This window comes from Rhineura floridana, chromosome 10, assembly GCF_030035675.1.
Source record: "Rhineura floridana isolate rRhiFlo1 chromosome 10, rRhiFlo1.hap2, whole genome shotgun sequence".
NCBI lineage: Eukaryota > Metazoa > Chordata > Lepidosauria > Squamata > Rhineuridae > Rhineura > Rhineura floridana.
The window spans coordinates 19,774,983-19,801,460 of NC_084489.1; the positions used below are offsets into that span (position 1 = coordinate 19,774,983).

Below are 26,478 nucleotides of genomic sequence, written 5' to 3' on the forward strand. Positions count from 1 at the left end.
ATGGCATTTTACATGTGAGTAAAACAACCAGAAGCATGGCATGCAAGATTACTCAGACTTTCTCTATTTTCCCCCTAATCTTCTGTTAAAGACCTTTCCAAGAAAATAAACAATAGGGTAATGACCCTTTATTGTATAGATAGTTTTGCTTTCTCATTTGGTAAAGCAAGAAGAAATGTTATGTTAGAAACCAAATCAGATGAACTTAGGACAATAAAGCTTAAAACTGGTTTAGCACGTTTTGTTGGTCACAAAATATATACATCTGTAACTTTATTCTGTTATTTGAGTTTGTTCACATTAAGAAAATGTGATATTACCTGAAATGTGTTTTACATGCAACAGCTCTTGTTGCCAACATAACATCACAATATGTGACTTACATAGCATAAACATGTTATGTGTATCATTTAAATCCCTTTTTAGGACTGTCATAATTCCTTCCTTCTCTCACTAGCTAGGTTGAATATGTAGGGTCATCTAGAGATACAAAAAATCACTTTAGTGCCTCAGCGAACAGTAGAACCCTGTAAAAGGTTGACAGCAGTCTTAACACACATGATTTTTTCATATAAAACCTTTTTTCACACAATTTCCAATAAACATTACAATAAGTTTAACACTTGCCCATGGAGCATTAGCTCTTTATGTATATACCTGCTGTTGGTTTTTTAAAAATTACTATTCATACTTTTAGAGAATATAATTATCCAAGTTACAGGTAAACTCTTCAGGTTGCGAAGCTGTTGTGTTGGTCACATCTTTTAAAACAGTAAAAAGAAAGCGTTTAAAGTACCTATAACATATTTCTTGATTATTTTTGTAGAAGAGATCAATCCAGTTAACACAAAAATAGCTGAACACTGAATAGAGTTCAAATATCATTTGCTTAAACCACCAATAATATTAACTAATCCACAATATTATGGAAAGCAGGTCAGAAATTGATCACTATGGAATTACCCACCTCATGACAGCCTTCCCCAACCTTTTGCCCTCTAGATGTTTTGGCGTACGGCTCCCATCATCTCCAGCCAACATGGTCAAAACATCTGGAGAGCACCAGGTTGGGCAGTGCTGCCTTACGAAAATTTATTTCTCATTCTTTTCAAAGAGGTAGCAGTTTTTTGTTATATAAGATCATTTTCTTTGTGTGTAGATTGGTGATGTACATTGAAAGAGACTGCAGAAAGGCCATGCCAGGAAAAGAGCAGCAAAGCACCAATGAATATCTGTCAAAATGCCTGGATCTTCTCATCTTTCACATTGTGTGTGAACTGCCACAAATTCTAGGTAAATTGTGCTATCTCACTACAAAGTGGGGGGAGGGATTCCCTTTTTCTCTTTATTTTCTTGTGACACACAGTAGTTCTTGCCTCAAAAAAAGAAAAGATTCCAAGAACAGTAATGATATGAGTTACTGTAGGAAAAGCATAATGCTGAAATGGGAGAGGCAGTATTATATCATAGCGCTGCAGTTGTGACCCTGTGTTAATAAGGGTGAGTTGGCTAAATTGCATTCTGACATTATAAGAGGAATTCGGTGTATATGTGTGTAGTTGTAGCTTCTACACCTTTATAGTTAGAAAACATTCAATGGTCTGAATTGAAACTTGGCAATTTCCCCTTGTGGAGTCTTTAGAAGGTGCTGCAAGGTTTGCAACATTCCTGTTTTGAACCTCTCAGGTCTACACTTGCAAATTATGGCTTTCGTAGTACTGTACCTGGTTGCCATCACTTCAGCACAACAAGTTTCGAAGTTGGGGGCTTTGTCTATGGCACATCATTTGTGTGTTTTTCACAAGGACTCTGCCATTTTTTGCATTGATCAGGCTTTTCTACCTAAAGTGAGCTCTGCCTTCCATTGTAGGCTAGAGAGGGGTGTAGTCATTTAGAGTCTTGGGGGGCCTTAGACCCTTTACTTTTTGGGGAGCCAGGTCCCAGCAGGATCCCTATGTCCACTATCAATTAGCTATAGTCCCATTTTAAAAATTATTCTGTTTAACTGAAAATCCTTTGTGACTGTGAGACGTTATCATTGAGTTCAAGCCAAAATTTCTTGAAGTAATTAAGAATCAGCCAGGCATTTTTTAAAACTTTTAATCTGCAGAAGATGAAGGTCAGAGTATGGGGCAAGGTCAGTAATAGGATTACAAGTACTCTGTGAACATGGCTGATTTTTAATGAATTTCAACTGATTATGAGAACTCTGACAGAAAAAAGTCCAAAAGGGGTCTGTTTCTCTCTCTTTTTACACTTTGAACTCTCAATTCTCTCAAACTTTGTGTATCACCATGAAAATTTAGAGGGTTGTTAAGCAAGCATTTCTGAGTTCAGGACTATAAGTTTTGTAAGGTTTTGTTCTGAAATGAGCTTATGGGAAGGATCAGAATGGTGTGTGGGGTATTTTCAATTTAACATTGTGGAATGTGAAAAATCCATGCTGACTATAGTATACAGCCACTCTTGTGGCTGTATAATCAATGTTTGGCTGACTCGCAGGTTACACATGTGAAGAATGAAAGGACTGCTAGAGAGATGCTGTTAGCTATGAAAAATCTATATGGGAAAACTGGAATGCAAGAGCAGATCCAGATTTATAAAGAGTTGTTTTCTGCTCATTTAAGGAAGGGAGATTGACCCTTATGGGATTTATGGATATGCTGAATATTTTGGATCAGTTGCATGCCTCAGGAGGGAGACCTGATAGTGAACAGAAAATTTCAGTTTTGCCGACATCCCTACTACAGAAATATTCTGCTTTTATTTCTGCTCTTGATGCAAAGGCAAACCCAGATTTTAAAATGGTCCTAGCAGGCTTTAAGAAAGAAGTGGACAGATGTGAAGCTTATAAAGAGCAGAGTTCTACTGGGTCAAATTATATAGTCAAGGGAAAACAAATGGAAAGGAAATTAGCATGCATGCCACCCAAAGGCCAATCAGAGAAAAGAGCTCAGTCTGTGTGCTTTGTGACCAGAAAGGACATTTCAACCATTTCAGTCAATGAGCGCTCTCCCCTTATACAAAGGCAGGCTGGCAAGCTAGCAGAGAGACAAAGGAAAGATAATTCAAACCAGCCATTTCAACCAACAATAAGCCAACTCAAGTCTCATATGTCTCACAATTGGGAACCCACTCTAAGGTCCTGATTGTTCCTGTGAAGTCCTGTACTTGCATGCCCCGCACCTGTCCCATGTATGACATCAGGGATAAGGTGGGTGGGTGTGGCTTCCCCAAAATGATCTCATGGGCCAACCAAGAAAGCCTGGTTCACCACATTTGGTCCATGGGCTGAAGATTCCCACCCTGATCTAGCCTGATGGTATCTATTCTAAACTGTGAGCAGTTTCCTTGACCTGCTGCCTAAGATCTTTTAAGTGTTTGTGTTGCCTTCCAAATTATATACAAACTCATATATACGATACAGAAAGTCCATCTAGCTGAATAATCTGACTGGTAGAGTTTTCCAAAGACTCAGACAGAGATCTTTTCTATCACTGGTACTTGATCCTTTTACATGGAATGCCAAAGATTGAACTTGGGATCTACTGCATATACAGCATGGTCTCTGCCACTGAGCTGTGGTCCCGATTCTTGGCCAATCAAAGAGTATACTTTGGCAAAATACACGCTGAAAATTTAATATATAAAAATTTTAACTAGTACATCTCAGTACTGTTATGGTAAACAGGAGTCCGTGTCTCGCTCTGGTGTTTAAGAAGGAGTCAGATAGCAGTTTATAAGAAAAATATAAAAATATTTATTAAAAAAGACTCACAGAAACGGCAAGCAGTGTGGGTGGGTTGACCACAACTAACTTCGTTCCCTGATTTTTATACCCTTCAGTGAACGTACAGGAAGCTTACAGTAGGAACTCCAAATAAGGTAACAGTAGGAACTCCAAATAAGGTAATACTACAGTGTGTTACATTTAAACTGGCTCTCCCAGAGTATTCCCTGAGTCATGCTTCCGGCCACAGTGCATGATCAGCTTCTATTTCTAAGATGGTGGATGCAGGACATCCGTTATGGAATGGAGGTGCTAAGTCATAACAGAACAGATGCCACCCTGAAGGCGGTACTATATAACAGAAGAAATTAACCCTTAACAGTACTTTTCTAATGGTGTGTGGTATGAAACGGGGGGAGGACTGGCACAAACGACATAAAAATGACTAACAATGGCCTTAGGCATAATTTCAAGCATATTGTTCTCATGGATTGCTGCTTTATATTTCAGTCCTCAGCACATAAATTATGAAGTAAGTCCCCATTTCATTATAGTGGTGTACCTCTAAATGTGCACAGGCCATAGTTTGGGGCTGCATAACTGTAGGCTGTATAGCTGAGACAACTTGAAAAGCACATTTGCTATGTATTGTACGTGCATACTATAACTTGAGAGACAGAACAAGCTGAGAAGTGCACCGTTCTTCACTTCGTTACTAGTCATGATGGCTGTGTGCTACCTCCAGTATTGGAGGCAGTAGGCCTTTGAATACTAATTGATGAGGAACACAGTGGAAAATGTGTTGCTGCGCCCATGCCCTGCTTGCAGGCTTTCCCTAGATTTCCCTCAGTCCCCCACATTTCTTCACACACAAACACATACATAGCATTTTTCCACAGAATGCTAATTGATGGAGAACACAGTGAAGAAAGTGTTGTTGCGCCCATGCTCATACCCTGCTTGCAGGTTTCCCCTAGACATCTGGTTGGACTTTGGCCTGATCCATCAAGGTTCTTCTTATGTTGTTAACTTCACTCATTGGCGATCACTTGTGGCTGAGTAAGATTGTAAGGTCTTTAACGGTGGGTCTGTAAGTGACTGTGGAGGCCAATTCTGGATCCACACAGCCTCCCACAGTGAGGACATAGGTTTCCAGATGGAAACTGGTCACAATGAGGATTTGCTTGACGTGCCTTCCGCTTAGCTCGTTTGTCCCTTTCACCCTGTACTCGTGCTTCTTCAAAGTCCGTAGCACCTTTGATATTGGCCGACCTCCAATTGGGACGCTCATGGGCCAAGGCTTCCCAGTTCTCGATGCTCATGTTACATTTTTTTTAGATTAGCTTTGAGAACATCTTTAAACCACTTTTGCTGTCCACCGATATTCTGTTTTCCATCCTTAAGTTGGGAGTAAAGTAGCTGCTTTGGAAGACGGTGATCAGGCATTCGAACAACATGGCCGGTCCAGCAAAGTTGATGTTGGAGGATCATTGTTTCAACACTGGTGGTCTTTGCTTCTTCACTAACTAGGTGTAAGCACTTCCCTTTTTTGCTTCTAAGTCAGGAGGTGCTGAAGAGCTGCAGAAATTAACCTGAAGATAGGGAAATACTATTAGCAAACGCTCTGGTCTGCGTAGGTAAGAGCCCCAACTTCCTCCTACCCTTCCAAGTATTTGCATGTTGACACACACTTTTTGTGTATGCAGACTCATGTTAAAATGTTAGGTTGTTCTTCTGCAGAAGGATATGATGAACATACTGAAAATTAGTCTTTGTTGTATTGTGTATTGGTTGCATGGCACCAAGATTAGAACCTTCATACTACACACTGGATATATAGTAAACATGTTTTGTTGAGATAGAAATACTTGAGTTAGAAGACTTGCAGCACAATCCTAGGCATTCTTTCTTGGAAGGAGGTCCTACTGTTAAGTGTGCAGAACACTACAGACTTATTCTGATACGCTGGTTTCCTAATATCACAAAACTTGTGCTTTGTAGGTGACATTCTTTCCGCTTTAGCCAATGTATCGGGACGTAAACATCCATCAACAATTCAAGCTAAACAGCTGAAAGGATGCCTTCCAATGATGCCCGTGGTACTTCATCTTGTGACCTCCCAGGTATAATGTGTTAAAGAACAGAAAATGAAGAATGTTCCTGGGTTCTGGTTGTTTGGCTTTTGGACTTTGTTATGGTCCAATTTTTTCCCTTCTTACACATTTCTTGTTATAGGATAGCATTAATTGATGCTAGTGAATTTTGTTAAGGAGTTCTTCACTTTAATTTTATTCTGCTAATGAACAATGAGATCTGTCATGCTTTTGTGGCTTGTTTTTCCCCTCAACCAGCCCTCTCCAGTTCTAGTTCAAATGTGGGTGTACATGAAGAATGCCACTGCCTCACCAGCCTGTGCAGTGATCTAGAGAGCAGCAGATTATGCTCCAGCCTCCCCTGATGCTCTTTCCATTGCATTGTTGTTAGCCCATTTACACAATGAGTATTGGGATAAAGGAAGACCTGTGCCCCACAAGGCATATAATTATTTGGCACACCATGAACCTTTTAAACTTCCTTCCTTAGTGCTAAGTTTGGGAGGGAAAGTGTCTGTTCCACAAAGAGCTGGGCTGGAGTAGAAAGAACCAAGTGACTCATGATGCAGACTGTTGCAGTGCTCTGAAACAGACCGGTGGGTGAAACAGTTGGGGAGAGAGCCTTTTCAAACCCCACTGTCCTCATCCAAAATGTTGCTTTAATAAAATGAACGCAGAGGGGAATGAGTTCAAGTCCCCATGTCTCCTAGTCTCTAGCTCCTGATTCTTGGATATCTCACAGTATGTTGTAGTTTTTTGGATGAAGGTAGAGAAGGAGAGAGACAGCCTCATATTTTTCACCTTGAAGCCCTTATCTAAGCATTAGCACTGTTACACCAAGATGCTCTTGCCATCTCTGTTACACTAATGTGATCAATTCCTGCTGGATCAGATGAAGGACCTATCTAGCGCAACTCCTGTTTCCTAGCCCAACCAAATACCTATAGGAATCCAACAAATAGGAAATGAGACAAATAGCTCTGCTCACTATTTTTCCTACCAATTGGTATTTAGAGGCATGATGCCTCTGAACCTGGACATATCATATAGGCATAATGAAATAGCCATAGATAGCCTTATCCACAAATTTGTCTAATCCCCTTATAAAAATAGTTAAGTTGATCTTATCACCATATCTTGAGGTAGGCGATTTCATAGTCTTAACTATGCAATGTGTGAAGAACTTCCTTTTGTCTGTCTTGTATCTTACACCATTCAGCTTTGGGTGATCCCAAGTTCTAGCATCAGGAGAGAGGAAGAAAAACTTCTCCCTGTCCACTTTATTCACAACATGCATAGTTTTATAAATGTGTATCATGTCCATTACTTACCTTTTTTCTAAACAAAAAAGTTCCAAACATTGTAACATACAATATGACTCAGAAGTATTGTATTAAATCATACTGCATACTACAGCATTAACATGTCTTCAAAGTACTTACTTTTCTTTTTTCAAAATTATATGCTCATAGGTGTTTCGTTCCCAGATTGTAACTGAGGAGTTTCTGTGCAGCTATGGAACTTTACTAGTAAGTAATGGTTTGAAGCCACACTGTTGAGAACATGGATGCTTAAAATTATATGAGAGCAAATATATGGAAAATAGAGTCCCTACAATTTTAGCAGTGTTTATTTTAGTATATGTTAGATGTGTATTAATTTAACTAACTGATAGAGTTTTCCTTCTAATATACATGTTCAAGAAAAAGATAATAGTGTTACTTTATAATTTTAACACAAATTTGAGGATCCCTACAAGTAATGATACAGATTTATTTATTTATGTATTTATTTATTTATGTATTTAACCGCTGCCTGGACTCGGTGGTGGGCTGGATGAGGGCCAATAAACTGAGTCTGAATCCTAGCAAGATAGAGGCGCTGTGGGTTGGTGGTTCCTGAGTTCAGATAATTGGTTAGTTGCCTGCTTTGGATGGGGTTGTACTCTTTCTGAAAGAACAGGTCCGTAGTCTGGGGGTGCTCTTGGATTGTACTCCCTCTGAAATAACAGGTCCGTAGTCTGGGGGTGCTTCTGGATCCATCTTTGTTGCTAGAGGCCCAGGTGAACTTTGGCTGGTAAGACAGCTGTGGCCATTTCTGGACTGGGATAGCCTGATGATCACTGTGCTCTGCAGGTGAGGGCTTCCTGCAGATACCATCTTATCAGGAGGTCCATTCTGCACAACATAGGAAACAGACCTTTAATGTGGCGACACCTACCCTGTGAAATTCCCTCCCCTTAAATTTTGGCATCTATTGAAGACTTTCCTCTTTCAACAAGCCTTTTAAGTTGAGACCTTATCCCAGTCTGTGTCTGTGTTGGGATTGCTTTTTAATATGTTTTTAAATCTTTTTTTTAAAAAAAACCTATATGCTTTTAACCTTTTTTAAAGATGTCTTGAAAGATTTAAAAAAAAATTTTTTTAAAGATGTTTTGTTTTAAAGTAGTTTAAAGTCTGTTTTTATGATGTTTTAAAGTGTTTTTAGTGCTTTTGTTTGTTGCCCTGGGCTCCTGCTGGGAGAAAGGGTGGGATATAAAGCAAATAATAAATAAATAAATAAATAATAAGTAATAATACAGATGAACTCAGAAATTAAAAATATATGCTTGCATTAGGTTCTGCTGTTACACATCAGATATCCTGTGTTGTACAGAGCAATACATGTCCAATGACAGCCTAAATAGGGAGTTGCCAACTTTGAAACCAGTGGGCACATTTCAAATTTTGAGGGCATGCTGAGAGCGCAAGTCACAAAATGGCTGCCATGGGGGGGGCACAGCACAAAATCGGAGACTACAGTGATTGCTGATTTTCTATCACCCACCCCCCACAACCTCACGCTTACCATGGGAAGACAGCTATGTCCTGCTGATCTTAATTGTGGAAATATAGCTGTAAAAGGCACAAGAACTCTGTTTTCCTCAATGCCAATCCTAAACCAAAGCCTAGGTTTCCATTCTGTACCCACCTACCTGAGAGTAAGTCCCATAAAATATAGAGACTTATTTCCGAAGTGGACATGTATACTATTGCACTGTTCATTCATTCATTGGCGATCACTTGTGGCCGAGTAAGATTGTCTTCCAAGATAAGGTCTTTAATGGTGGGTCCGTAAGTGACTGTGGAGGCCAATTCTGGATCCACACAGCCTCCCACAGTGAGGACATAGGTTTCCAGATGGAAGATGGTCATGATGAGGATTTGCTTGATGTGCCTTCCCTTATCTCGTTCGTCCCATTCGCCCTGTACTCGTGCTTCTTCAAAGTCCATAGCACCTTTGATATTGGCCGACCTCCAATTGGGACGCTCATGGGTCAAGGCTTCCCAGTTCTCGATGCTCATGTTACATTTTTTTTAGATTAGCTTTGAGAACATCTTTAAACCACTTTTGCTGTCCACCGATATTCTGTTTTCCATCCTTAAGTTGGGAGTAAAGTAGCTGCTTTGGAAGACAGTGATCAGGGATTCGACCAACAATATGGCCGGTCCAGTGAAGTTGATGTTGCACTGTAAGCCTACTATATAGTGAATACTTAATGATTCCCTTGACATCAGCTCCTACACAACAAGAGACAAGCCTAAGCCTCTTTGCAAACTTTTCACATTTTACATTTGCCCTTTGGGGGCAGGATTCTTTAACATCTATCTGAATTTATTGTATAGCATTTGTGGAAAATAACTTCTAGGGAGTATATAATCTCAGATTATTAGGTTCACCGTAAGAAAGATGCATCCTGCTTGGTAGCAAAAGAAAAAGGGCAAACTACAGAGATTGCAAGGACTGCTAGAAAATAAGACAGAAGCAGGAAGCAGTACATTAAAGGGGAGGGGATACCAGGGATTTCTATTGCCTGGTGTCCCAAGCAACTCACTTATCAATCATAGTTCTGACTTCATTAATTGGCTAAAAACGCTGGCAGGTGGGAGAAGGTCAGTTGGCTCATTTCACAGAAAATTCATAGAAGGGTGTCTGCACATTTGCTTAATAACTTACTTTCTAGGAGGGCTAGATAATTTTTTAAAAAATGAAATCTTGGGAGTCTAGGCCTCCTGCCTGAGAGTACCAATAGAGGCATTTGTGGGCCCTGTGGTGATGGAGAATTTTCTCATATGGGATCTTTTACTGGGGGTCCTTGAAGAAATTTGAGTACACAGGCTTGAAGCAAAAAGGTAGGCCTTTATTCTTTACAAGCATATGCAGGGTCAGCCTCCCAGAGAGCCTGGAGAGGACTGCCCGGAAGCACAGTCTGCATGGATTTTTTATACAGCACTGAATACACATGTGACATTAGTTTACCAATCCCATAAGTTCCTCCCCACATAACGTAACAGTACCTCCCTCCTGCAATATTTCCAACCAATCAGATAACTTTATTAAAATGAGTACATGTATATTCATAATTTGCAAACACCTCCCATTCCATTGTTCTGCTGTCTTCTTTGACTAATGTCAATCCGTCCCTTTCACTAATATTTCCAATATTTCACTGTCTCCTTGTTACCACTATTCTGTTGTCTCCCTTTATTAATGGTTTTAGGCCAGATGAGACCAGTTTCTACCATACACTTCATTCTACTTATTGTGAGTGGGCCTTCACGTGTACTTTCATGGATAGGGCTGGAGGACATTCCACCCACCTTCTTCTGCTACAGCTTCCTGGAGCAAGGGGTTAGGGGCTTGAGGCATTCTGCTAGCTTCTTACATTTTCACACGATGTCTAGTACTGCGTGTATCTGATTTTGTGGGAAGTTTTTCTCCAGTTGTCTGCTTTGTCTCTGGTTATTACCTTTTCCTAGTTACTACTTTGTACAGGTTTCTGTTTAATAAACGTCTGCATGGTTGGCATTAATGGGGTCGAGGAGTTCTTGCTCTGTCAGCTCAGTCTGGAGGGCGGAATGACTCCTCCCCCCAGAGAGGAAACTAAGAAGTTTCTAGACCCTGCCTGTCATGATCAGTAGGAGGAGTCATCCCTAATCAGGAATGTCCTCCAGCCCTATTTTCCACAGAATGGATGCAGTGCAGAGGAAGACAGTATCTGTTTCTCATTTCTGTCCTGCTTATTCTTCACTAAAAAACTTTATGAACAAAGAAAACACATTATGAATTTTTTATGAATTAGAGAATGTATATACTTCTACGTAAAATGGATTGTAAAGGACCGTTTCTGTAACTGCTACTCAGAATGGCAATTGAAATAAGATGGCACTATAGCTTAACATCAGCCCTAACGTTTTTGTCTGATTGCAGTTTGGATGTGGGTTTAACTTAATGTAATTTTTTTATTTTTTTTTAAAGTGACATAGTTGAAAGGGCTATATATACTGATCAAGTGTAGGCCTTGCCACAAAGATCCCTGGAGACTGAGTTCTATAATGTGAAGGAATCTTTGTATGGTGTTTGGAATTTAAACCACATCATCTCACAGGTCTTATTTAACAGAGACTTGCTTCTTATCCTAATAAACAGTTCGTCCCCCTTTAATCATGAAGAATAGAGGATAAAATGAGAGCAAGATCAAGCTAAAGTGAAGTATAAAACAGTTACATATATGCTTACTTTTCTTCCATTGAAATCAATGGGGCTTTAAACAGCTTCAGTTGGAGTGGATCATCCCACTGAATCCACTGAATTTTAAGCTTGAAACATGATAAAACTATCAACCTGTGGGTTTGTAGTTCCCTACCTTTTGTTGTTGTTACAGTAGGGCCCCACTCATACGGCAGGTTATGTTCCAGACCCCCGCTGAAAAGCAAAAATTGCCGAAAAGTGGAACTCCGTCAATAAAATGGTGCCCGGCGATCAGCTGCTGAGCGCATCATGCTGAAAAATACCATAAAAGCGGAACAAGCTCCATATGAGTGGGGCCTTACTCTAATTGAAAACTGGCATATTAGCAGAATGCCAAAAAGTGGGGCCTTACTATATATGCCTTCAAGTCTATTACGACTTATGGCGACCCTATGAATCAGCGACCTCCAGTAGCATCTGTTATAAACCACCCTGTTCAGATCTTGTAAGTTCAGGTCTGTGGCTTCCTTTATGGAATCAATCCATCTCTTATTTGGCCTTCCTCTTTTTCTACTCCCTTCTGTTTTCCCCAGCATTATTGTTTTTTCTAGTGAATCATGTCTTCTCATGATGTGTCCAAAGTATGCTAACCGCAGTTTCAGCATTTTAGCTTCCAGTGATAGTTCTGGTTTATTTAGTTCTAATGCCGAATTATTTGTCTTTTTCATGGTCCATGGTATACACAAAGTTCTCCTCCAACACCACATTTCAAATGAGTTGATTTATTTTAACATCCATACATAGAGATTGGGAATACCATGGTCTGAATGATCCTGACTTTAGTGTTCATTGATCCATCTTTGCATTTGAGGACCTTTTCTAGTTCTCTCATAGATGCCCTCCCCAGTCCTAGCCGCCTTCTAATTTCTAACTTTTAGTTAAGTGAAAATATTGGAAAACAGTTGAAGTTTATATATTTTTATTTCCTTCTAATCGTGCAATTAGTTGTTCACCTGGTTGCCTCTGATGAGTAAAAACAACCATGTTTGACATCAGTGGAACCAGCCACTACTCTGGGATGGGGATTGTCATTTACAGAGAGCCCTGCAAATAATCTCCAAAGTTAAGTCCCATATTTGACATGCTGCTGCATTAGTGAGCCTTCCTCATTCTTCCTTATATTTTTAAACTTTGCAAGAGACATGACATTAGGTGTTCTGCTATTAATTCTGTATGTACAAACCCTTCTGATTTCTAGTATAGTAGCCTACACTTTTATTTATAAAAGGGAAAATGGAGAAAACCTCTCTTGGCCAGATGACAAAAGCTCATTCACCACTCAGAAAACCTCTGCCTGACGTCTGCTTGCAAACACAATGGTGTCAGAGAAGTAGGCTTTCTTCGCCACTGCCACATGTTGGGTTCAACCTTATCTGTGTTTAGTCGGGTTCGGACCAACATTTATGCCTCCTGCACTCCAGTCTCCATCTCTCCTGTTTCATCGCACAACAGGTCACTGGAGCACCAAGGTGACATATGGACTCCACAAAAATGGCAAGGGCTCTCAGAAGTGATTGTGTTGGTGGCTTTACATATCTCATCCTCTCACAAGAGCCCCCACAGGTGCACCAGGTATGTCAGCCGGAACCCCCCTATAAGCATTCCAGAATCTAGATTCCAGAAGTCTCCAAGGGTAGACCATCTCAATGGGTCCCCCACTGTCGGGACGCGGAATTGGGGTCCTGGGGATTTAGAGTCAGAAGACGAGGGGGAGGGGAGCCCCCTGTCAGACTTGAGCGAAGGAGAAGGAGAGGAATGTCCAGAGATAGGGTTGCCCAGCAACGGAGATCCTGGGAGCGCCAGAGTCTCGGAGCCAACCTTGAAAGTTCACACGCCTCCCCCTCCGCCCGGACCTCCCCTTACGCCCATACCGGAGTCGGAATCTTCAGAAGGGGAGGGGCCGGCGCTTCCCCCCTCACCGCCTACTCGACGACGAGTGAAGAGACAAGAAAGGGGGAGGGGGAGACAGGTGGCCCCTGAGGGGGGATTGAGGCGGAGTGAAAGGCTTCGTGCCCATTTGGGTCCTACTTAAGAGTTGGGCGGGAAAGCGCACTTCACTCTGTCAACTATCTTTCCATGTCGCAGGATCTGTAAGTCAGTGGCGCTTTATGAGAAGGCGCAGCGTTTGTGTGGATGTCACTCTAATAAAAACTGAATTGCTTTCACCCACTGGTCTGGTTCCTCAGTCTCATCCTGGACCTGACACCCACCCTTGCAGAGTGAAGTAGCTACATTCAGTACAAACCTTATCAGGGAATGGTCCGTCTGTAACAACAGACTCACAGTGAGTCCCCCATTCAAGATAGTATTACCAATCTGCTCTGTGGCAAAGTCCAGGTCAAGAGTGTTTACAGCCACATGTGTTGGACCATTGATGTATTGAGACAGCCGCATGGTTGTCATAGACATGAAGTCCCAAGATAGCTGATTTGAGGCAGCCTCAGTGTGGATATTGAGGTCCCCCAACACTACCATGAAAGGGTTCTTCAACACCACATCTGAGATTAAATCTGCCAGCTCGGTTAGGGAGGTTGTAGCATACTGGTGTGGACAGTGCACTAACATCATCCCTGTTCTGTCTTTCTGGCCCAACACCACAAACAATCTTTCAAACCCAGACACCATACAGATTGATCTCCTGGTGTGCAAGATGGACTTTTCATGGATCATTAAACTCCCCATCCCTCTGACCTAGAATGGTGCAGCGATTACTCAGGCGAACACAACCAAGTTAGCACTGGGCCACCCAGCTCATCAACCCAACTCAGTTGTACATACCAGATCTGCTCCCTCATCTGCAATCAAATTGTGAATGATACATGTTTTATTTTGGGCAGACTTAGCATTTAATAACACCAGCACAGGGTCAGGAGCGTCCCCAAATTCTGAAACAGAGAAGGCAAAGCAGAGGGGTCAAGGGCTTTGATGTACTGTAACTAGCTCTTTTTCTCCCCCCTGTATTCCTTGACCCACCTCTAAAAAACAGGAATAAAGCAGAGGATAAGGGACAGTCAAACAAAGAAAACTACTAGACAGGACTCAAATTCCAGCTGTCACCCAGGAAGATCACTATTTCATGATGCATTGGAGTCTCACTCCAGGGACATGAAACTACTTTCCACCAGTATGTACCACTCCAGTCCACCTCCAGCCTCCCACTCTGGAGACAGTCTAGGGAGAATCAAAACAATCCTCCCGGGGCGGGGGGAGGAGGAATCATTGCCACATATAAAACCTGTTCTAAACAAATAATCAAAAGGGAGTGAACCCTTGTCCTCGCCACACCCTGAAGATGCAACTCTCTTTGGAGCCACCCCCATAACAGTGCCTGCAGCCTCTGGTAGGCTTGGCTTATATTCTCCCTTTCCTGAGCACGACTGGAAGGTCTGCTGGTTTAGGGGAGTTCTCTGGGCAGCTGCAGCCACTCAGGCAGATGGAATACAGTCTCAGCATGGCCTAATCCTGATGTTAACTGTCTCTAGAAGCAACAAGAGGCAGCTGCTGCTGCAAGGCATAGAGGGGCCTGGTGTTAAGTTCTGTATCTCTTTCCACTTCCCCCATCTCAGCTGGCTGCCTCCCTCCCACTCATATGCGCTGCTGCAGAACTAGGTATCAAGTTGTTCCTTATTTATCAATGTGCTAGGATTTTTTTTAATCAGATGATGTTTTTCCTGTGCATCTCTCATTGCTGAAAAGGTAGCTATCTATGTGATCTGATGAAATACTATATATAAATCTTCTGAGGATTATTACTTCTATGGCACGTAAACATCAATGACATATCTCTTGCATCCTTATAAAATGTCTTCTGTGTATAAAATTGAATCAGAAAAATGGAAATAAATTAAATGGCACAAGAGCAGAGGGAATAATAGTGAAGTATTTACTTATCCCAGAACATTAATATTTCATTTTTGCTGCTCAGAAGGATGATTTATTTAGGTTATCCTTAAAATGTATGAGGGCATCGTTTTCTGTACTTATATGTTAGGGCATCCATAAAGTATGCATTATGTGAAGAGATAAAAAAGATAGCACAAATAAGAGAAAATTGTAATTTCTAGAAGACTTATGTTATATGTAATGAATTATTTTTACATAGCTGCAGCCTGAAGTTCATTCTGAATCTCTTCAGAAAATCCTATTTTACCCTAATAGTAAAGTACTTAATGAATAGCTTCAGATTTTTAGCTGGAAAATACCTTCCTTGACAATTGTTTTGCTAGTGGTGTTTAGTACATGGCAGTTTTGATAATGCTGAAATGTTCAATATTCAGTTGGTTGTAGATCCTTTGTTATGTCTTTTAAATTATACACAGGGCCAAGAGAAGTATCAATCTCACATTTTATATATATTAACAATCATGAGGATAGTCTTCGCTAAAAGATGGGCGCAGGAGAGAGGACCAAAGAAAATAGAATTATTGAGGAAAATATGGGAACAGTTGGACATTATAAAACCGACTGCACTGCTGTGACCTTATAAAATAGTGAAGGAGGGAATGGGAAAATGGGCGTCAACCATCCTTATATTAAAAGCGAGTTGGGCATAAAGGATCTTGGATTAAACTATTGTTGTTGTTGTTATGTGCCTTCAAGTCGATTACGACTTATGGCAACCCTATGAATCAGCGACCTCCAAGAGCATCTGTCATGAACCACCCTGCTCAGATCTTGTAAGTTCAGGTCTGTGGCTTCCTTTATGGAATCAGTCCATCTCTTGTTTGGCCTTCCTCTTTTTCTACTCCCTTCTGTTTTTCCCAGCATTATTGTCTTTTCTAGTGAATCATGTCTTCTCATGATGTGTCCAAAGTATGATAACCTTAGTTTCAACATTTTAGCTTCAAGTGATAGTTCTGGTTTAATTTGTTCTAACACCCAATTATTTGTCTTTTTTGCAGTTCATGGTATGCACAAAGCTCTCCTCCAGCACCACATTTCAAATGAGTTGATTTTTCTCTTATCTGCCTTTTTCACTGTCCAACTTTCACATCCATACATAGAGATCGGGAATACCATGGTCTGAATGAGGATGACTTTGGTGTTCAGTGATACATCGTTGCATTTGAGGATCTTTTCTAGTTCTCTCACAGCTGCCCTCCCCAGTCCTAGCCTTCTTCTGATTTCTTGACTATTGTCTCCATTTTGGTTAATGACTGTGCCAAGGTATTGATAATCCTTGACAAGTTCAATGTTCTCATTGTCAACTGTAAAGTTACATAAATCTTCTGTTGTCATTACTTTAGTCTTCTTGATGTTCAGCTGTAGTCCTGCTTTTGTGCTTTCGTCTTTAACTTTCATCAGCATTCGTTTCAAATCATTACTGGTTTCTGCTAGTAGTATGGTATCGTCTGCATATCTTAAATTATTGATGTTTCTCCCTCCAATTTTCACACCTCCTTCATCTTGACCCAATCCTGCTTTATGTATGATATGTTCTGCGTACAGATTAAACAAATAGGGTGATAAAATACACCCCTGTCTCACACCCTTTCCGATGGGGAACCAGTCGATTTCTCCATATTCTGTCCTGACAGTAGCCTCTTGTCCAGAGTATAGGTTGTGCATCAGGACAGTCAGATGCTGTGGCACCCCCATTTCTTTTAAAGCATTCCATAGTTTTTCATGATCTACACAGTCAGAGGCTTTAGCACAGGGTGATTTTCTTCTGAAATTCCTTGCTCCGTTCCATTATCAAACGTGTGTTTGCAATACGATCTCTGGTGCCTCTTCCCTTTCTAAATCCAGCTTGGACGTCTGGCATTTCTCGCTCCATATATGGTAAGAGCCTTTGTTGTAGAATCTTAAGCATTACTTTACTTGCATGGGATACTGAGGCAATAGTTCGGTAATTACTGCATTCTGTGGGATCCCCTTTCTTTGGAATTGGGATATATATTGAACGCTTCCAGTCTGTGGGCCATTGTTTAGTTTTCCATACTTCTTGACAAATTCTTGTCAAAATTTGGACAGATTCAGTCTCAGTAGCTTGTAGCAACTCTATTGGTGTGCCGTCTATTCCTGGTGATTTGTTTCTTCCAAGAATGTTAAGAGCAGCTTTCACCTCACATTCTAAAATTTCTGGTTCTTCATCATATGGTTCCTCCATGAATGAATCTGTCATCCTGTCATCTCTTTTATAGAGTTCTTTAGTGTATTGCTTCCATCTTCCTTTTATTTCATCTTGGTCACTCAGTGTGTTCCCCTGTTGATTATTCAACATCCCTACTCGTGGTTTAAATTTCCCTTTCATTTCTCTAATCTTTTGGAATAGGGCTCTTGTTCTTCCCATTTTGTTGTCCTTTTCTGTTTCTATACAATAACTATTGTAATAGTTTTCTTTGTCCCTACGTATTAGTTGTTGTATAGTTGCATTTAGGGTTCTGACCGTGTTTCTATCTCCCTTTGCTTTTGCTTTCCTTCTCTCTTTAACCATTTTAAGAGTTTCTTCAGTCATCCATTGAGGTCTTTCTCTCTTTTTAACGAGAGGTATTGTGTTTTTGCATTCTTCCCTGATCATGAGTCTGACTTTATTCCATACTTCTTCTGGTTCTCTGTCAACTAAGTTTAAAGCCTCAAACCTGTTCCTTATTTGATCTTTATATGCTTCTGGGATGTTATTTAAATTGTATTTTGGCATTATGAGTACTTTGTTGTTCTTCTTTAGCTTTACTCTGATTTTCGATACGATCAGTTCATGATCTGTACCGCAGTCTGCTCCTGGTCTTGTTTTTGCAGAAAGTATGGAACTTCTCCATCTTCTGTTTCCAATTATATAATCAATTTGATTCCTATATTGACCATCTGGTGATGTCCACGTGTACAGCCGTCTTTTTGGTTGCTCAAAAAATGTGTTGGCAAGAAACAAATCATTGGCTTCACAGAATTCAATAAGACTTTCTCCTGCTTCATTTCTGTCACCTAAGCCCCATTTCCCCACAATTCCTAGTTCTTCTCTGTTCCCTACATTTGCATTCCAGTCCCCCATAATTATCATCATATCTTGTTTTGGTGTGTGATCAATTTCTTCCTGTACTTCTGCGTAAAATCTCTCCAATTCCTCTTCTGCATTTGATGTTGGAGCATAGACTTGGATGATGGTTAGGTTAATAGGTTTCCCATTTAATCTCATTGATATAACTCGCTCAGACCTTGTGTTGTAGCTCCTAATTTCTTTTGCTACATCACTTCTCACTATTAAAGCAACCCCATTTCTTCTTGATTTCTCATTTCCTGCATAAAATATTTTGTAGTTGCCTGATTGAAAATGTCCCATTCCAGTCCATTTTAATTCACTCACACCAAGTATTGTAATGTTGATACGCTCCATTTCTTGCTTGACAATTTCTAACTTTCCCTGGTTCATGCTTCTCACATTCCATGTTCCTAGTGTGTGTGTTGTACAACTCTGGACTCTCCTTTCGCATCTGTGCGCATTGCCCTCTGGGCTTTCTTTCGGCTTTGACCCTGCTGCGTCATTAGTCACAGCGCTACTCGTATTTGTCCTTTGTTCTCCAGTAGCTCAGTGAGTGCCTTCTGACCTGGGGGTCTCATCTTCCAGCACTATCTCGTATTGCATTTTGGATACTCTGTTCATAGGGTTTTCGTGGTAAGAGGTATTCAGAGGTGGTTTACCATTGCCTTCCTCTGAGTTTGGATGCATCTTAGTCTGGTGTCTCAGCTTTGACCATTCCGCCATGGGTGCCCCTGCTTGGAGTCTAACCTTTTGGTCTAGACTCCTGACGGCATTGCTCTCAGCTTCTTCAACACTCTCAAACCCCCTCACCACGTTAAGGTGTGCATCCTAAAGGGGGGGATTAAACTATATGCTGCCATAAATGAACAATTATAACCCATGAAGTATATTAAATAATAATGTATTAATGATTAATCATTATTTTGTTGGAATATTCGTTTAATGAATTTAATGATCAAAAGATCTATGTACTATTAATTGTTTATTAAGATGATGGAATTTGAGTTGTATTTCTTGATGTCTTGTGAATGTGTTTTTTTATGCATGTACTAAATGTGTTTTAGTCTATTACATTTATTATTATATTTCTTGATGTCTTGTGAAGTTATTTTTTTGATGCCATGTACTAAATGTGTTCTAGTCTATTATATTTATTAAATAATTTAAAAAATAAAAAGAAAGTGCTGAAACTTGGCTGAACTTCAAAATTATGTTGTGAAACTGTTCAATTTGAAGGCTGCAGTCTTATATATACTTACCTGGGAGTAAGTCCTGTTGAGTTCAGTAGCTCTTACATCGATGTAGACATAGATAGGATTGCACTGCAAATGTGGTAAAGTCTTAAAGAGACCTAAATTATATTCCCTTAATCTACTGTCACTGCTGTGTGGTCATTATTTTGTGCATATTTATTTAATGAAGACACAGAATAAAGGAAAAATATGTTAACCTTTTTGTGTGTGTGCATTTTCCCTGCAGAATTTTGTCAAATTAATAGATTCAGGAGAAACTAACATAGATGGAGCAATAGGTAAGTACATCAAGGATATTTGTCATGACCTTTATATAAAAGTGTTTTTCTTCTGATGCAGAAGAGATTTACTGTGATTTTTCCCCAACAGGTCAAACAGCTTCAGAAGAACTGATTAAGACTGCTTTGTCAATATTTGAAGCAATAATACAACATCCAGTGTTGTTAATGCATTACTGCTCAACAGTAAGTCTTGGCACCACATGAAACAGCTGCATGCTTAGTGTCTGAACTCTCACTAATAAATAGAATATTTCCAGATCATCAGCAGGCTTTAGAAATGAATTGCCAGGGGTAAAAAGAAGAAAGCATGTTTATAAGACTCTTCTCAGTGACTGACACACTTCCCTATCATGGATGTCTGCTATTGTGGGAGAAGGCATGCACAGGAAGTACTGAGGAGTGTGGATATGACAATGGAGAGCAAGCAAGCGAGGGGGGCATGGCATGACTATCATGAAGGGACCCTGTGCTTCTGAATTTGCTACTACACGAATGTTTGGATGGTGTTGAAGTAAGTTCTACTCAAAGTAGAACTTAAGTCCATTAATTAGTAGTTAATTAATGGATAAATAATCCATTAATTAGTAGTTATGTCCATTAAAAAGTAGTTAAGACCATTAATTTTATTGGGTCCACCCTGCGTATGACTAGGATTGGATTCCTTCCCCTGTTAACATCTTGGTGGTTTTTAGGTTTAAATGTGACTCAGACACTATGCAGTTAATAGATGGTACAAACTTCACTCAATAACATAAAGAAAATAAGCAATTGTAACGAAGTGCTACTGATTATTAAATAAATTAAAGCTATGAAGATAAAACTAAATACACAATAATTTTAAATAAACTAAATAATTTCTCTCTTGTTGGCTGACTGGGCCATCAAAAGGAGATCTTAACTAGCATATGATACATAGAAATGAAACCTCCAGGGCAAATAAGTGAGTCTTTCCATTTTGTCCCTGAAAACCAGCATCTCATATTAGTGTCAGTTTTGACCAGAGTAAAAAATGCACGTCATAAGGTACAAAAGAGCTGGATATCTAGAATTCCTACCAAAAAAATTGGCTTTTTGCCTGGATAATAGTCTATCAAGTGGGTCTTGTGCGCCACCAGACATCCACAGAGAGGAATTGTAGTTAATTTCTGAGGGGAATGGATTGCCTCAGTTATGTGAGCCCCAGTTCATTTCTTGCCTCCTTGTCCAGGTGGTTGCTTTTTTCCTTAGTTCCAATAATCCTTTTGCCTCCTTTCTATCTGGTTTTTCTGTATCTTCCTTTGTGTTACTTTGAGTTTGGTGAGTTTGCTGACATTTCCCCTTCTGTTTTTCTCCACGGCCTTTCTCTATTTTCTCTGTCTTCTCTCCTCCCACCCTTTTGGGTGGCAGAGGGACAGTTTTACTTCAGCCTTCTATACATCTATGAATCTTTTGTACCTTATGATGTGGGTTTTACTCTTGGTTGATATAACCTAAAGAAAAAAAAGCATTGGTGATAAAACACCAAGTATTTTGAGTTTTTTTTCCTCTTCATTTACCAGATTGCTGGAAATCATGTACAGTGCCTGCATCTGGGCTACATGATTGTCATCCCACCCTTCAAAAACACAAATATTTATACAAACAAAAAATCTCTGAATAATCCTAAAACAGTAGATTGCCAGGTGATAGATTATATGGTTCCCCTTTCTGTTTTGCTTGCAGAATTTTAAACAGGCCTAAAACATTATTTATTTATTATTTATTTAATTTAATTTATATACCGCCCTAAGCCCGAAGGCTCTCTGGGCGGTGTACAAAAAGATGTTAAAATTTATCTCTTGGCCAATAGATGATAGAATGGAAAGAGATACAGATGTCACCCAATATAACAATTATTAATAACAATTGCTTCTTCGTAATTATAAATTCCATACGTTATTCAAACTTTTATTTATTTATTTGTGCACTGCATGTGACATGCATAGATAACTGGCTTTTGAACCCAGAAGTCCCAGAACATATATCCTTGTTTACCACTTTTCCACCCTTGATTTCAAGGAAGATATTTAAAAGTCAGTAGGTCTAGCATTTATACTCAGCTCAGATATTTTTCTTGTAAAAATAATATTGCTAATTAGCACATTAGTAATATTTTTTAAAGAAGTTATATCATCACTTCGTTACGGAGAACTAGATAACAATCACCATATTCATTTCCATATGAAGCTTAATTTTGTTACTTTGTTAATTTTGTTAAGCTTAATTTTGTTACTTTGTTAATTTTGTCGGAGACTGAAAATAGATATTTATATGTGGTTATAGTGTATACACTGTGTCCGAATCATTCCCTTTCACACATTTGTGTAAATACATGAAAGATTTTATTTTAATGTGAGAGACATGAATGAAAATGATGAAAATGTTCCTGAAGTTCAATGATATTCATAAATATATTAGCTATTTCTCCAAAACTTCAAAGAAAATGTTATTATTTTATTTTTATTATTTATAAATTTATCAGTCACCCATCTGGCTGGCTGTCCAGCCACTCTGGGCAACGTACAAAATAAAAACATACAAATACATTAAAACATTAAAAATCTCAACAATAATAATAAAACCTAACCCACCCCAAAAGCCTGCCTGAAGAGCCAGGTCTTCAAGGCCTGGTGGAAGCTCATCATAGAGGGGGCATGGCGGAGATCATTTGGGAGGGAATTCCACAAAGTGGGGGCCACAATTGAAAAAGCCCTCTCCCTAGTCCTCACCAGTCTAGCTGTTTTAACTGGTGGGATAGAGAGAAGGCCTTTTGAGGCTGATCTTGTTGAGTGGCATCCCTGATGATGTTGAAGGCTCTCCTTCAGATAGACTGGGCCGAAACTGTATAGGATTTTAAAGGTCAGAAGCAACACCTTGACTTGGGCCCGGAAAACAACTGGTAACCAAACTGGTGGTCCTAAACCGATGCTTGGCCACGATAATGGACTGGATGAGAGCGAACAAATTGAAGCTCAATCCAGACAAGACTGAGATGCTGTTAGTAAATGGATCCCTTGACCAATTGGATGTTGTACCTGTTCTGGATGAGGTTACACTCCTTCTGAAGGAGCAGGTGCGCAGCTTGGGAGTCCTTCTGGACTCGTCCTTGTCACTTGAGGGGCAGGTGGCCTCGGTGGCACGGAGTGCTTTTTACCAACTTAGGCTGGTAGCCCAGCTACGCCCGTATCTGGACAGGGAACATCTTGCTTCAGTTGTTCATGCTCTGGTAACCTCAAGATTGGACTACTGCAATGCACTTTACGTGGGGCTGCCTGTGATGATCCTGTATTAGTGTAAATAGGGTAAGTGCTGTTTGTTTAGAAGATACATGGTAAGTGGAGTGAAAGAGGAGGGGGAGTGAATGGGCAGTAGAATGCTGGATGATTGGCTGAATGTTTAAAATGGCTGACAGTATAAAAGGAAGAATGTCAGGTAAATCTAGGTGGAAGTGAAGTGGATGTGGTGTGGATGTGGTGTGGATGTGAGGTGGACGTTGGTGGACTTGAGAGGGTTGTTTTGGTGGGTCTTGAGAGGAGAGGGTGGAGTTCGGATTAATACTAAGACCAGTACCTCAGGAATAGATGTAACCATATGCTTAAGTGCCTTTTAAAGAAATCTTGTTATCTCTGTTATATAATAAAATACTTATTTGGTTTACCAAAGGCCTGATCCTTGGCTGGGGTTTCACAGACCAGAAGGGAGGGTGAGGTAAATAACCAAGGCTGAAGAGTGACAAATGGTGGCAGCGGGTGAAGGGAAGAATATAACACCACAAGTATTCAGAGCAAACCAGAATTATATGCGTTCTGTATAGATCAAAGGGATTGGGACAGCTTAAGCACGCAGTCACAGAGGTAACCAGATAGACTCAGGCAGAGTCTCTGGGACTACTGGTTATAGGACGTGACTGGTGGTGCTGCCTAGCAGGGGGATCTGTTGAGATCTGTGCTAGAGCGGGGAGAGAAACCATAAGAAAGGACAGTCCGGACTGGTTGAGTCCCTGGTGGTGCCTAGAGACAGGCAGTAACCACGAGCAGGTAGGAACCTGACAAGGAGAGCCAGGGAAGGGCGTCACATGTGGTGGTAGCATAGCGGTGGGATACGAACAACAGAGAATCCAGATACGAACCAAAGAGAGTCCCAAAGACACGTGGTGACAAAGGAGACTACGTCACAGGTGTTGGCTGTAGCAGTGAGATATGAATACTAGAGAATCCCTACCAGTGGTGTGGCAAACAGAAATAACAAAACAAGATTACTTGTGAGAGTGACTGGCAAAGAGTGAGTGAACTCAAACACCATGGCTGAATATATAAAAATGAAAAGAGAGGAGCTGGTGGAGAAGTGCATAACATTCAATTTACCTCACGAGGGTAAAGGGGTAGATGAATTGAGGGTAGCACTTATAGGATTTGCAACTGCCCAGCAAAAACGACCTGTCAGGGAAGAGACCCCAGAAGGATACTCAAGCAATCCCGCTTATATAGAGTACTTGAGAGAGAAGTTAAGATGGGAGCATGAGTTGGAAACGGAGAGATTGAGGAGGGAGGCTGATGAGAAAGAAAAACAGCGGGTCTTTGAGGCTGGGGAAAAAGATAAACAGCGAGAGTTGGAAACTGAGAGATTGCGGATGGAAACTGAGAGAATGAGAGTGGATGTGGAATTACAGGCAGAAAAGTTAAAATTTGAAAGAGAGAAGTTTCATTCTGATGAAACAAGGAAAGACAGAGATGGAGCAAAAATAAAAATTACTCCAAAGGACTTTGCTGTCTATGAGCCTGGTCAAGATCCTCAAATTTATCTCAACCTTTGAAAAGGCAGCTCAGTTGTGGGGGCTACCTGAAGATAAATACATGCAGTATTTATCAAACCTGATCAAAGGGGAATTGGCAGAGGTATACCAATATGTCCCCTCAGACAGGCCCGTCACCTATGCTGAGTTTAAAGAGGCAGTCTACAAAAGATTCAGACTGGGGCCTGATTGTTTTAGAAAGTTTTTCAGAAACTGCCAGATACAGACAGGGAGGTCTTTCATGGAGCTAGGGGCAAAACTGATGGACATATTTGGGAAATGGCTGACAAGTGCCAAAGCTCAGTCAGTGGAAGAGGTGAAAAGCCTCATGATACTGGATCAATTATACCATCAGTTACCACCAGAAATAAGGCTCCTGGTCAAAGACCGTTCCCCTACATCGGTGCAGGAGGCCGCAGAGATGGCGGATCACTTCACCTCCAACAGAACTGGCTGGGTGGGGAAAACATCAAGAGAGTTTAAACCCAGACCATATAGTGGTGGCAGAAAGGATGTGGTGCCACAGCGAGTAAGTCCTCCAGTAAAATCTGAAGGGCACAGGACACCCCAGAGTGGATCTGTGTACCCTAAAAGTGAGGAGAAATTATGCTACAAATGTGGTAGACTGGGGCACCTACGTTTTCAATGTGAGGTTGCCAACCCCATTAGTAATCCTGCTCAGACAAGGGCAGTGAAAACAGAGCCCAAGGCTTTAGAAACAGCGAAAAAGGTTGGTGGCTTCCGGGAAGGGTTGCTTTGCCTGTGCTGCCTCTGAGTCGAGCTGTCATCTCAGAAGAAGCTTTTTCAGCTTTAAAATCAGTCAGAACGCTCTTTCTCCTGTGCATGGAAAGATGATATCAGATGGGTAACTAGCTCCACCTAGTGGTTGAAGGCAAAAGAGTACTGCTGACGTTTTACTGTAGCTCCGTCCCTGGTCTGCGCCTGCTCCGTGCTCAGTTTCTCTTTTGCCTCACAGAAAAGTGGTTGGATTCTCTCTGACTCCGTGATTCAGGCTTGTAGCGTTTTTGTTGTTTGGATCTTCTGTGTGAGTTTGTTCTTGTTCTTTCCCTCCAAGTTTTCTTATTTCTTCTGTAATAGTTTAAACAAACAAACAAAGGGGTTCCTTCTGTCTCTTTCCTTCTGACCTTCCCCCGTGGCGAGGAACAGCCAGCCCCTCCCCGCGGCTCTGGCAGCCGTCGACCTATTCAGACTCCCTCTTTAACTAATTTCGCTGACGTTCCTCCTCGTTCACCAGGCTGCAGCGTCGGCGGTTTTCAACCTTGGCAGCAGCCTTCCCAGGGCTCGATACCCAGGCTTACACCCAGTTATTTCTCGCTCTTTGCGAGCGGCTTTCGTTTTTACCCGCTCTGTAGCGGGAGAGGAGGTAGACGCGCAGAAGCAATAGAGGGGAAGACGCCGGCCGCTGTTAAATTGCAAGCTTCGCCCGGTCATTTACTAGCAGCATTTATTAACCCTATAAGTCCCGCAGTGTGTGCCCGCGATGGGGAAAGCCACGCACAAAATGAAACACCTCTCAAAGGGGTTAAAGCCGCCTCCCCGCATGGCATCAACAGGCGCAGTATCAGAGCCCCTTCCCACCCTGGGATTGGAGCAGTCTCATTCCTCGGGGGATCATTCTGAAGTAGCGGCAGCCCGCCCCTCTACCGTCAGGTACGAGGTGGCTGAGGCTCAGATTCTGGCGGGCAGGGTGACTACAGAAGGCAGGATATCTGCCCCACATAAGCGAACTTGTAGAGATGGTCA

The 26,478-nt window shown here is 41.0% G+C and overlaps 1 protein-coding gene across 10 annotated transcripts in view; it reads left to right on the forward strand.

Moving 5' to 3' along the window:
- Positions 1-26,478, forward strand: part of ULK4 (unc-51 like kinase 4) — a 447,010-nt gene that overhangs the window by 138,350 nt on the left and 282,182 nt on the right. For all 10 annotated transcript variants that reach the window (XM_061587596.1, XM_061587594.1, XM_061587592.1 and 7 more), the window contains exons 23-27: positions 1,160-1,293; positions 5,732-5,853; positions 7,296-7,352; positions 19,850-19,901; positions 19,993-20,087. In XM_061587596.1, coding sequence (XP_061443580.1) covers positions 1,160-1,293; positions 5,732-5,853; positions 7,296-7,352; positions 19,850-19,901; positions 19,993-20,087 — 460 coding nt within the window. The remainder of the gene's footprint in view (positions 1-1,159; positions 1,294-5,731; positions 5,854-7,295; positions 7,353-19,849; positions 19,902-19,992; positions 20,088-26,478) is intronic.